The sequence below is a fragment of the Falco cherrug genome, chromosome 1, assembly GCF_023634085.1.
Source record: "Falco cherrug isolate bFalChe1 chromosome 1, bFalChe1.pri, whole genome shotgun sequence".
In the NCBI taxonomy this organism is placed as follows: domain Eukaryota; kingdom Metazoa; phylum Chordata; class Aves; order Falconiformes; family Falconidae; genus Falco; species Falco cherrug.
Window position 1 is genome coordinate 40,425,346 of NC_073697.1, and position 13,097 is coordinate 40,438,442.

General features: G+C 49.6%; 1 protein-coding gene across 1 annotated transcript in view; it reads left to right on the forward strand.

Moving 5' to 3' along the window:
* The first annotated feature begins 485 nt into the window (after positions 1-485).
* The window catches only part of GFRA4 (GDNF family receptor alpha 4), a 76,130-nt gene continuing 63,518 nt past the window's right edge, over positions 486-13,097 (forward strand). The window contains exon 1 of the mRNA XM_055724384.1: positions 486-994. Coding sequence (XP_055580359.1) covers positions 739-994 — 256 coding nt within the window. The 5' untranslated portion in view covers positions 486-738. The remainder of the gene's footprint in view (positions 995-13,097) is intronic.

Here is a 13,097-nt window from a genome sequence, read left to right on the forward strand (position 1 = left end):
AAGCACATATCCTGAATTTACAGAGGTGTTTTCTGGAGGAAATTTGGAAGTTGATCATGTTGCAAGGGATTAATGGAGGGTATCATGGCTGGGAGGGATGGTGGGATGTGGCCCAAGGTTTGAGGGCTGTGTCTCTGCTAGCAAACAGTCAAGACCAGGACACAAGTTCCAAGGGGATGGGACTGTCATCCTGAACGAGCGCCTTGTCTGAGGCTGCAAAGGGATGGGGGTCTGGGGGTGGAGGGAATGCGGGGACCCTCCAGGAGGGCAGAAGGCATGCTGGGGGCTGGAGAGGGTGAAAGGCAATATGTCCCGGCGTGCTTGGGGCTTGCCCAAGGCACAGGACCACCAGCTGCTCTGGGCTGGGGGCCAGCCCGGCCCCCCCTCCCCCCCGGCCTGGGGAAGGGGATGGGGAGGCGGGGAGGAGCGGGGCCGGCCCGCCAAGCCCCTCCCCACGGGGCCGCGGCCGCGGAGAGGCGGGGGCGGCTGCGGGGGCGGCTGCGGAGGCAGCGCGGGGAAGGCAGCGAGGGCTGCCCCGCAGCTCGGGCACGGCGGAGCCCGCACCCCGCGGACAGAAGTTGACTGCTGAAAAAGGAGCAATAAAGAAAGAAGGCAAAAAATAATTAAGGCAAATCAAATAATAAATCATAATTAAAAAAAAAATAAAGCCAGGAAGCGCTCAATCCCTCCGCGGCTGCCCCGGAGGGATGAGGCGGAGCGCGGCCGGCGGCTGCGGGCATGACCCGGGGCCGGAGCGGGGCTGAGCGGCGGCGGTGTGAGCGTTGGCCCCGGAGGGCCGGGCCGGGGCGGCGGGGACGCCTCCCGCCCTGCCCAGCCGCCGCGCATCCTCCGGCACCGCCTGCGCGGGCCGTGCCGAGCCGTGCCCAGCCGTGCCGGGCCGCTCGGTCCGAGCCGTGCCGAGTCGGGGTGATCCGAGCTGCGCCGAGCGGTAGGATGAGGGGCGTCCTCTACTTCTGCACGCTGATCCTCCTGGGTGAGTAGCGCGTAGGAAGCGGGGGGACAACTTTCTGCCGGGGTTTGCTTGCCTGGGGGCATTTCGGCCACCCCCCCATCCCCAAGGAGCGCTGGCGAGCATCCCCCAGCTTCCCGCTGCCTCCTTTGCTCTGGGATCTTTCCGACTGTCTGAATAGTCCTGTTCGCCGCGAAAATGGCTAAATTGCCCGGGAAAAGGAGCTCGGAGGGATTGTGTTGTTGAGGGGTGTGTGCTTAGGGGAAAAAGGCAGATTTAGCACAGCACCGGGAAGCCCTAGGGTGATGGGGAAGCTGGAAAATGGGGGTTCGGGGGCGGTGGGAGCGGGCGGGCAAGCCCCAGCCCCGCCGCTGAGCTGTGCAGCACCGTGCGCCGTGTCCTGAGCGTCGACCTGACCCCGGCGTGGGTGCCTGTGTGTGCTCAGGGCTGCCCACCGCAGATTTCCTCGCTTTCCCCTAAAACTGGGCTGTCCTCAGTTGTTTGGGTTTTGGTTTTTTTTTTTCTTTCTTTTTTATTTTATTGACTTGCACCGGGAGCTAAGGACCCCAGATGTCTCTTCATCCCTATAGAAGCTCCCGTCCGCTGTCACGGTTGGGAGCTGCTGTCCCCCGTGGGATGCCGCCCGTATCGGCGGGGATGTGGGTTGTAGCACCCGTGCTTTGAGCATCCCGCTGGCATCCTGCTTCTCCCCAGCTGGGAGCAGACGGTTCTCCTGCGTGCAGTTCCCGGGGCTCCCCGCGTCCCTGGGAAGAGCCGTGCGTGAAGGGGCTGCAGCTCGGGGGCTGGAGCAGCGGCAGCGGGCAGCCGCGGCTGGGAGCTGCCTTGCTGCCTGGTTTTGCCTGCCTGCAACCCCGACAGCTCCCCTTTGGATATTTTAATTTAATGTCCCCCACTCCACCCTCTGTGCTTCTTTGAGATATCAAACCCAAGAATGAGTCTGTGCTTAAATACACCTGGAAAGACTGGGAGTTGGGGGGGGAAGGCGGCAGGAGGTAGGATGCGCCGGTCCTCTTCGGGTGGTCACCGGGGAAGGAGAAGGTCTTGGGATGTTATAGAAGTGGCTGGGACATCCCAGCCGGCCCGGCATTGCCTCCTCCGCATCCCGACCATTCCTGCCGAGAGCCCACCTCCTTGGGAAGACCACGAGTAGGTTTTTTCCCTCTGTGGGGAAGGCTTTGTCAGAGCTCCAGGTAACTCCTTTTGCCAGCTTTCCCTGTCACTAGATGTCAGCAGCAGCAACTCTTGCGAGTCCCAAAGTCGGGGGAGGTGGTGGTGGTGGTGGTGGCGGTCCGACCCCCCAAGGGGGGGCATCTCCAGCCAGGGAGTGCTTTGCTCCAGGGCTTTGGAGCTCAAGGAGACCTGAACATGCCCCAGGTTGGGATGGCTGCTGCCTCGCAGGGGCTGGAGCTGTGCTCTGGGGTAGGGAAGGTCTCAGCCTCCCTCAGAGCTGGGGATTTTTCCTGCAAGGCTCACGGGGCCTCTGGGTGGGAGTCCCGGTCTCTGCAGGATCCATTTTCCAAGTGGTTCAGATTGACTGACTCACTGATTGACTGCCTGATTGACTGGTGGGATGATTGATTTTCTCTAGAGAAATTGGACTTAAAGAAAAGAGCAAATGGCCAGCTCTCCATTGTCAGCAGTGCATTTGGGAATAGTGGGCAGATGTTAAGGATTCACTCATTGCCTCCGGTCCAAGCCAGAGCAAAGTCATCAGCTAGTATTCACCTTTTGGCCTTCTGGTCTAGGGGTCTCCAGAAGGACTGAATCTCAGCTGCAGGCTCAGCACCATCCCAGCAGATGCCATTCAGTGCCCTCACCCTGCTCTCTAGGTATTTTCTAGATGTTTGTGTTACAGACGGACGAAGGCTGCTTGTTGATATGTGCCTGGGGAGATCCCCCTCAGGGATCAGGGGTGCTGGGCTGTAGGTGGCAGCTGCCACGACTGCAGGCATGGCAATTCCCAGCTTCATCCACGCTGGCTGCACACCATGTGGACTGCAGTGTGAGAGGCTTGCTTTTTGTGTGTCCACCCCCTGCCATTTTTCAGGATGATCCCAGGTGGACAAGGCAGCTTGGAGAAATTAGGGTTCTCCGAGGTGGGACTAGGGAGCATCAGCATCATCCAGCCTGGACGGAGAGCTCCCGCGGCTACTCCATACCCAGCTCTCTGGTGGCACAGGCATGCAGAGTGACCCTTCAACTTATACAGTTGAACAGTTTTAATTCTCCTCAACCACTTTTCAGCCAGATCAGCTCCCTGACCTGTCTCACCAGCAGCAGCGGCAGGGACAGAACAGGGCAGCACACAGCTGGGGACAGGGATGTGGCTTTGGTGAAGTTCATTGCTGCTGTAGTGTCCCCTGATATTTCCTTGCATGTGTGTTACTGGCTAGGAATCCCATCCACAGGACAGTGGTGGGGCATTCAGGAAGACTTTATTTAAAATCAGTGCTCTAGAAAGCAATGATATAATGAAATATAAAGAATATAACTGATTTTACAAGGACACCGGGTTACACCTGTAACTAGCCCCCAAAGCATTGCCCATCCCTTTTGCAGCTTTCAGAGGACACAGCAGTCCCCCCACTAACATAGTAAGAATTGAAGGATGAGAATGAAAATCTGGGCTAGAGTTGAAAGCAGTAGTTTGCTGTCACGTCCCCATGGGACCAAGAGCCATTTCTGGACCACTTAGATGGTCCAGGATCCTGAAATGGCATCTGGGCTGTCTTTTGCCGACAACTGCTGCGTTTACCTGGCAAGTTTTACTGCACTTGGTCGTTAGCATAATTTCTGGCATATGTTTCCCACAGGCTCTTCACAGATGCAATCAAACACAAGAGATTGTCTGGCGGATTTTCACCTGGTTTGGGAACTCAGATCCCAGGGGGAGAGCAAAAATCTCTTGAAAAATGCGTCTGTGCATGTTGAGAGAGGGAAATGCTCCTTAAATTAGTGCCTTTGTCAGTTCTGACAGGAGCAATCCGTTATTTGCATCAATAAGAATGTGATATTTATGTCTCTCTGTATTGGTGCAGAGGAGAAATAAAACTTCTCCCTCAACAGGCTGTCCTCAAACACCATGCAAATTCCTCTGCAAGGAGCTTGCCACACCCATAAAGTATTTTTTCCAGAGCTCTGGAGCCTTAAATAATAATTACTGCTAGATAAAAATTAGTACTAGTTAAGTCTAATAATTAGTATGAATTACTGTGATAGTGTTTTATTTTGCTTTTGGAGACAGAAATACCATCTCTGCCTTCCTGGCAATTTCCACAGATGACTTCTATTGTGGCTGAAATTCCCTTCGTCATTTTCACACAAGACTTGCTCATTTTTATAACTTTCCACTTGGTCATTTTTAAACATGACTTATAATGTCACTAAACTTTGCCACCTTTTGATAAAAATACTTTGCTACCAAAATATCCATGATCTTTTTTTCCCTCCACTGGATTTTCTATTCCTTTTGCTTCCTTAAAAAAACCAAAGTGACCTCTTCCTTCTCAACCCAAAAGTGGGAGAGGAGAAATTCAAAGGTAGTTCTCCTGCTAAAACAATATTTTTAGAAGGACGCTTTTCACTGAAAAAATCAAAAGGAACAAAACTATGAAAAGCTTGTTCATGTCAATCTTCAGTTCAGTACAGCTCCCTTGTTTCAAATGCATCTGTCAAAATCCCCCCTGGTAACACCTCCTGGCAGTGAACTTCAAGCCTGGATGGGCTGATGGTGGGAGCTGTGATAGTGGGTGAGGGAAGAGGGTTGGGAAGGCATTTCCACCACCTAGTTGAGGACCGCCTTCATCCCTTTTGACTATCACAGCTTTAAAGGTTCAAATATGGGTGTGCTGGGTCTGGAGTCCTGGTGAAAGCAGGGTGGAAAATCATGGTTGAGCTGAAGAATTTGAGAGGTGGATGGGAAGTGGAGCCATGGATGAGCATTAGGTCTTGGAGGTGGAAAAGAAGGAAAACCAAGTTTGGTGTGACTGGGCGGGAGAGTGTGTCCAGGAGGCGGTTGTGGTGGTCAAGGTGATGGAGGGCAAGGACCGAGGACTATTTTATGGAGAGCAGGAAGGGTTTACAGAATGTGAAGCCACCATTTGTCCTGGGTAAGAACCTAGGATTGCCACGAAGAACAAAAAATGAGCATGCAGGAAGGATAGGTATCTTCTAAGGTGACATTATGTGTAAATCACCTGTGGCTCCTCCAGGATTTGCATCTAATAACAAATGATGCCACAGCTGGCTGTTGCTGAGCTGTAGTGAGCTTGCTAGGTATTAAAAAAAGTTATCTTCATGAATATTTTCACACATCTCCCTGCATCTTACTGGAGCTGAGCTGGTAAGAAGTCCTACTCCAGCTGCAGACCTGCCTTGGAGGTCCTGCAGTCCCTCAGCAGTGACACATCTTTCCCTGGTGCTGGGAATGGCATCCATGCAAGGTGCAGGTCATGGGCAGACCTCTGGTGTGTCCTCAGAGCCTGATCATCTCCTGTGCTCTCTGGTTCACCTGACTGGAGCTGTTGGGGGGACTGGGATTTAGCTGCCTGCAGGAGGTAGCTTGAAGGAATGAATGACCCCCAGAAATAGAGACTGAATAAATACCTTTGGGCCCCTTATCTGCTGCTTAACTGTCCTCATGGGGGAAAAAGTGTTTCCCTGTGTCCTCTTGGATTAGATATGTATTCCCCAGCTCAAAACTCCCGTGGCAATATCCTGTCACTCCTGAGTCTCACCCCTTTTCACCTGCCTTCGTGCGAATCCCTCTTTTTCCTCCACAGGTAGCTCCTCAGTGCGCATATTCCTCTTTCTGTCCAAAGCCATCTGGAAAGCAGTTTGCATGAAAGATGCAGTGAAAATAGTTGTGCTGTGGTTTTGATTTATCGAATCCAACTGGAAAATCCTGTCTGCAATACCTGCCCTCACTGAGAGCTTTGACAGAGTTATTAGCAGCTCTCCCCATGTGACTGCTGACATATGGGCTGGGGGGTCGGTTTGAGACACAAGTGCAGGCAGCTGGTTTCAAGATGATGGGTCCAGTTCACTGAGGAGAAAGGAATGGGGCAGGTTTTCTGGTGCTTCTTCCAAAAGCAGGATCAAATTGCTCATCTTGCATACATCGCCAGGCTAAGCCATCTATTCTTTGCCCCCACGGGGATGGAAGTCCACTTTGGGATGGGATTTTAAACAGGTCCAGATGCTAAAGGGCTGTGAGTTAAGACCTTGAGAAACTGGTGGGTTTTGCTTTCCTCCTCTCTTCCCATGACTTGTACAATGAAGAAAAAGGCCGAGTGCAAAATTCGAGTCAAGATTCAAGTTTAATGTTTCTGTCCAAGCCACAGGTCTTTAACGGTAAGCGGCCCACGCTGCAGCCCGCCTTGCAGGAAGCATTGCACACACGTTTCAGATCTCTTCTGCCTCAAGGGAATTTAGCTGCTAATGGCTGCAAAACCCAGAAAGGGTGGAGGTGCCTGTCGGAAGTGCTCAACTCTTCAGACAGGCAGCAATGGGAGCATTTTTGCAAGTCCCTGTCTGCGTGATCTGAGGTCTCCAGAGGCTCAGAGCTGAACTGGACCCAGAAAATGCTCGGGACAGGTCTTGGGAGAGCTCCAGGGTGCCTTCAGAGATGGCAAACTGCACACAAACTCTGCAAAGTAATCAGGCTTTGCTTCAGGCTTTGCATCAAATGAGGCTGGCTGATGCCTCTGCAGCAGCCACCTGGGAAATCCCATCATCCTTGATTAATCAGAGCAAAAGAAACACAGGGCAGCTACAGCCTCATGGGAAGGGAGCCTTTACTTGGATGATGGCTGTGAATTTTTTGGAGCAAACCTGGTGTCTAGGCCACCACTCGTACAGAGTTCATGTGGTCCCATTCGTGAGAATTTTACATAAAGAGTCAAATCAATCATAAAGGGGTTTGAATTTTTCAATTCATCTTCTTTTACCTTGGCAGACTTTATTGAATGTTTTGCTATATTTTTTTTCCCCCTCCTGCTACCCATACTGGAGGCTCCATAAATATCAGCTCCACCATGTTTATAACTATAATTTTTATCCATTGCTCATCTGCATCACCCTTAACTGGTGCCCAAGACCTGCAGATTGGTTCCTGACGTGTTGGCTGTAGATGCAACAATTTGCCTTGCAGCCAACCTGCCCCCTTCTTCAGACTTGCCCCAGAGAAAAAAGCCAGGAGGAAACTCGTGGCTTCTCAGAGCTACCTGTCTCTGTGACTTTGGATAAACAAGTCTTAATAACAGGCTAGCTATTTCTTCCGAGATTTTAACTTCCATGCATGTGAAGAAAAATGTGCCTCCCCCTGACAGCCTTCACAGCAATATCTCTCAGATATTATACAGCTGAGTCGGTTACCTGCAATCTGGAAATAGGTAGCAGATGTCTCCTGTAGCACCACACATTTTTTCCTCTGTTGCTGTCTGTGTTTTCCTTTAATGTTCAGTATGTACAGCAGAAGGCACCTTAAAAAGGTGTCACAAGGCATGAGGTGACATAAATCCATGCACACGGAGTCTTCTGTAATAAAGGCTGCAGGTTAGGAAGATGTGTTTGCCATCTACTAATGGAGAGGAGAGCAAACCAGCATGTTGAATTATTAGACAGGGCTTGGAATGAATCAAAGCCATTTGACCTGTTTGTGTAAAGCTCCAGACAAGGCTGAGTTTGCCTAAGTGTTTCCTCTGCACGGTGAGGAATTACACTCCTGCTTGCAAGGGTTAGTTGATTTGACACATGAGTTATAGCAATTTCATGGTAGTGTTTTTTTTTTTTTTTTCCCTTCCTCTTCCAATCCATTTCTTTTGTTTCTTCCTCTGGGTACGAGAACATAACCAGCCAGGCTGCTTGAGAGACAAACTGCACACCTTGGTGTGCCTGTCACAGCCACATCATCTTTCAGAGACAGGACACAGGTAGAGCCATCTCAGCTGAACTTTCCTTTGTGTGGGAAAAAGTGCTCAGGGTGTCACAGTGCTCACAGCCTATAAATACCTTCGAGGGAGTGGAAAGGCATTGTTCTCCACCTTGCCGTGAGCTGGAATAAGGGGGAACTTGAGCTGTGTGTTAGGAAGAAAAGGTTTTATTTCAACCAGGACATCAGGTTACTGAAAGGAAGGGAGAAGAGCAGATTTCTTTTGGGAAGGTGAGGGGATGACTCGGGAGCTAGCAGACTTTAGCAGACCTTAAAGCCACAAGCTGTGCTGCCCCAAGAAACTCCTGAAAGGTGGTTGGGTGCTCCATTCCCAGAGGATTTCTTGGTTTTCCCTATTAAATTAGAAAGCTCGTCTCCTTTTTCTGATGATTTAGGATGTTAATTTCAGAGAAAAGCTGATGGAAATCTCCTGAGACCCAGATGAGGAACTCCTCTAGGATCCGGCCTTAGGGAGTCTGCTGCTGTTTTGGGAAAACAATTGGGAATTGCATTAAACTGGCAACATGAGACTTCTCCATCAGGGCCAGAAGGTGTATGAAGGGAACAGCGGGGAATGTCCTGAGCTGATTCTGATCTGAAGGTGGGAAGTGGAGAAGAGAGGTTGGACAGAAGATGCAGGTGAAGCTTAATAGGCAATCCAGAAGCTGGGAGAAGGAAAGTGTAGGACTGTAAAGGTCTGAGGGCTACTCTGGAGCTGGGGAAGCCCTAAGGGTTGGATTCCCTCATCTGCAAAAGGTGATGTGAGTCTCCACAGGCGAAGTGCATGTGAAGTGACAACTCGGGGACCAATCCATCAGCGTGGAGTGTGGAGGCATACGCACTGGGTAAAGCAGCTTCAGAGTTACCACCCTCCTGGGACTAATGCAAGGAAATTTATCTTCCTCTCCTGATATAGCTTCATTCTTTCTCCCTACAGACCCAGCCAGGCCAATGCTTAATGTGTGCTGGAAAGCCTGTTAGTAATTAAGTACCTGACTCGAGGGGGTCCGGAGCTCTAGTTGAGTTTGTTATATGCTATCACATTACCAATAAATTTTCATTATAGTCAGATAGGGCTAGAACAAAAAAGCAAACAAACAAATGAACAAAACCCCCTCCCAAATAACAAAAAGAAATCTGGTGAACTCCCCCAAAAGTGCCTAATCTGCAGGTTGAATGCTGTGCCACTGGGTGAGGGATTACAGCATCTGTTTCTGGGTGTCTCTCAGGTTTTGGAAAATGATGTAAACTCACTGCCTCACAGTGTAAAATAAGGATATTCTTAAGGTAGGGAAATTATTATGAGGCAGAGACAGTGCTGCATTTGACCTGGGATATTTGTGCTTGTGTGAAGCTGGGACCAAAATTTCTCATCAGCGTATCAGGAACAATGTGACATTTAGCAGCACCTGCTGTGCACACATCTACTGAGCTCTTATTTTGGTACTTGGGCAGGAACAGAATTCAAGTGCAGTAACTGACTAATCTGCTCTGAAAATCTTCCCATATCCCTTACACAGGGATCAGTGATCCTGCTTTGTGCTGGGATTAGAGATGTGCACTGCTAAAAGAGAAGGGGCTGAATTCAGCGATGTGCCACCAAGGCTGAAGCAGCCGTGGGGAGCAAAAAAAGCTACCCTCCGATACAAGAGCAGGCTGGAAAACAGAAAGTCATTCCCCCAGAAAAATACTGGGCTTTTGATACAGTTTGGCTTCCAAACAACAGTGACAAATCAGGAATTTTAAAAATTGCAATAAAATATAGCAAGTGGAAAATAAAATGCTTATTAAGGATAATTCCAGGGGAAGTAAAATGAGGACTAAAATAAAGCCCCAGGTGCTTCTGTTCCATTTTACCTGCTTTTATTAAGAAAACAGAAAAGGGTCTTCCCAGAGCGACTCTGGACAGGAAGAGAAACAGACTGTTTCTCACTTGTTCCCTGCCCATGCACCAGAAAGGGATGGTCCCGCAGGCTGCAGGAGATGGGTTTCGGTTCACCTGGTTTTCACCTGGGCTTCTGAAATTTGCCTTTAAATCAGTGGAGACAGGTTTACAGGTCCAAAGGGACATTCACCCTCTCTACAGATCAATGTTATCTCTAAGGACTATGAAACAAATCCAGGGGACAGTTTTAAACCTGCTTTGGCTTAGCTTCAAGTTCAATAAGAAGAACCCCACCTAAGCCACCAAGGTTTCTTGTCCTCCCAGAGAGCAGCTGGTGATGGAGGGAGCAGTCAAGGAGCCATCATTTCAATGCACCCAGCTAAAACAAAAAACCACAAAGAAAGTAATATTAAAATGCTATTTAGCACTTTATTTTTCTGCCTGCAGACCTCAGATTTTCCTAGGGAACACATTTTCCCATGGTTAAAAGAAAGAAAGAAATCCAACAGGAAATTTCCAACCTTTCACAGACCTGATGGCTCCAGGTACAGTGATAATGGGAAGTCCCTGGTGTTGGTGACTCTGCTGGGGTCATGGAGGCCACTCATAAATCACGCAGAGCTCAGGAGCCTTTGGAGCCATGGGAATCTGATTGTCACACCAGTTGAAATCCCTGAGGTTGTTCTGGCCATGGCCAACCAGCCATCTCCTGGGCACTGGTCAGGAGCTAGCACAAGCCAAGGACTATTCCCAATCAGTTTGCAAACGGTTGCTCTGTTTTGAAGGGGAAAAGAGTTTAACAGCATGAATGCAGCAGTTCTGGGTCATTTGGACCAGCACCTTGAGTTTCCTTAATTAAGTAACTTAGGCACAGCATGAGAGACCACCCTTTCCCTTCCAGCCACTGTCCATTTCTCAGACAGCCTGCGGATGTTGCTGGACAAATAAGTTTCAGCTTATACTCTTTCATTCCCCTGTATTCACTTTCCTTTCTGCTGCTTCCAGCTCAGAAGGCAGAACACTAACACTGACATGAGATAATATAAAATAAATTGTAGTCCTGGCTAATTTGTTCAGAAACAAATAAATCCCCATTTCTCATGCACGCAGGTACATGCAAACCTGCGTGCATGCAGACCTGGCAAGAGGCTGGGGATGTGCATAGACAGAGTGAGTCCATCAGAAGTTTCTTGCAGAGGTTGTGCAGTGGCTGTATCAGCTCTGAAATGTCCTCTCCAACAGGCAAAGCCTTTCTTGGCTTGCCATTGCAGTTAGCATGACCTCGTGAAAGATAAGACACATGAGAGAAGTCTGAGAAAGCTTGATTTATCCAGAGTTGAAAAGGGAAGAAAGACACAGAAGAGAACATGATCACACTCTATAAATACCTTCAAGGTAACCATGCAAGGAAAGGAAGAGGATTAGTCACACTTCTGTAAGACAGGGAGGGGAGGAGAGGGAGCAACAGCATGAAGCAGAGAAAGAAAAAGTTTTAAGTGTGTGGAGCAAAACATTTAAGCTATTTTTCTTTCTCATTTTTGCTGGAAAAAGAAATTGCAGGGCCTTAGTTTGGGCTAGGCTTGAGGTCTGATGTAATTTTTTTTCAGGAGAATTGTGGGTCATGGACATGAGGATTAAATGGTGCATCGTTGTGTAAGATCTACGGGTCCTAGGTGCATCCGTGAGCTAAACAAGGGGCCTGTGTAGCCTCCAAGACAGCAACAGCGTCACTCGGTGCATGGTCACCCTGCTGCCTGGTACGCTTGGAATTGGGGGTTGGCCAAAGTTCTTTCACCTCCCCCTGCCCCCTCTTCCCTGCAGCCCATATATCCCCCACCCATGTTGAAGGTACCATGGAAAGTTGGTGCTGATCAACCCATAGTCTTAATGGTCATTTGATGGTAGAGCTGGGAGGTGGCTCAGTGATGAATGATGAGTCTGGGTCAGCCAAGAGGCTTGGCTAGCCCTGGGCTTTGCCTGTTGTTCATAAGTGGTGAGGTGGCTCCTTCCCTCCAATAAAACAGCCTTGCTTTTGCTGTCTTAGACCTGTTGTCACCCTCTCCACCTCCTAGACCCTCCCTGCTCCCAGGACAGAAAGCTTCCTGACCTCACACCTGGCCCCATCCTCCCTGGAAATGGAGGTGAGGAAAGCAGGAGCATTCATGCAAACTTCCTGAGGGACTGGCTCCAAGTCAGGCTTGGACAATCACTCTTATTGTCACCTTCCATTACGCTGAGACTCAAAAGTAAATGTTCTCCAAAAATTGTGGGTAGCTGCTGCCAAGATCTTTCCCTGTCTCCTCAGGCAAGTGCCAAGAACTCTTTCTTCTCATAACAAATCAACCAGCCAAATATAGGTGTCCCTGGAGAAAACCCTTCAGGCTAGTAAGAATTAACGAGTTGATTCAACTAAAGGTAAACAAGATAATTATGCTGTTCTTTAGCCTGTGGTTTCCTGAGAAAATGAATCTTGTATATGTGTGTCAGTCTGCCCACTCCAAATAATTTTTGTCCCCCCTGGCCAGGTTAGGTAGGTTTGATAGTCTCAAAAGATAGTCAGAACCCACAGACTGATGTGAAATCGGCTGTGGGAAAGGGAATGAGCTCCTAATGTTGCCCACTGGAGGAAAAGTTAGTGACCTTCAGAGCAGAAAAGGTGCATGTGAAAGCAGATGTAGAAATCCAGGCTCCTTTCATAGTGCTGCTTACTTTTTCCCAGCTAGGCAGTGAAGTGTCCCATGCAGATCTGTGTAGAGCCAAAGAATCGGCTTCCTGGGACCCTGAAGGCATGCAGCCTGCAAGTCCAGGCAGAAAAGGCAAAGTGAGAACTCTACATGGGTTCAGGACTGCTCCCTGGAGGTAAAAGCAGCTGAGCAATGTCAAAGGGGAAACATGATCCTGTGGGCATTAACTATAGCAAAGAGGCCTGGCCATGGATGGCCATGTGATGTGCTGCCTCTCAGGTGATGCCCAGGACCTTGGTCCTGTGCCATCTGCACTTTCTGAGGAGGGCTACATTTTCCACAGTGATGGATATTAGCATGGAAATTTGCAGGAACTCCCCCAGATTCTGTTTGCTTGCTGTGGTTCACCTTGAACATGCCAAGGATTCAGAAAAATTGCTCAGGGGGAGCAGGTAACTGTTGGTGATGATGGGAATTGGGGAAAGTGCAGGCTGCTCTTCAGAGGGTCCATGGGGCCGGGTTAGATGAAGTCCACCTGGTTGGACAAGGCATGGACAACAGGGAACACCTGGTTGTGGTAAGACTTTCCGTCAGCTTCAGGATGTG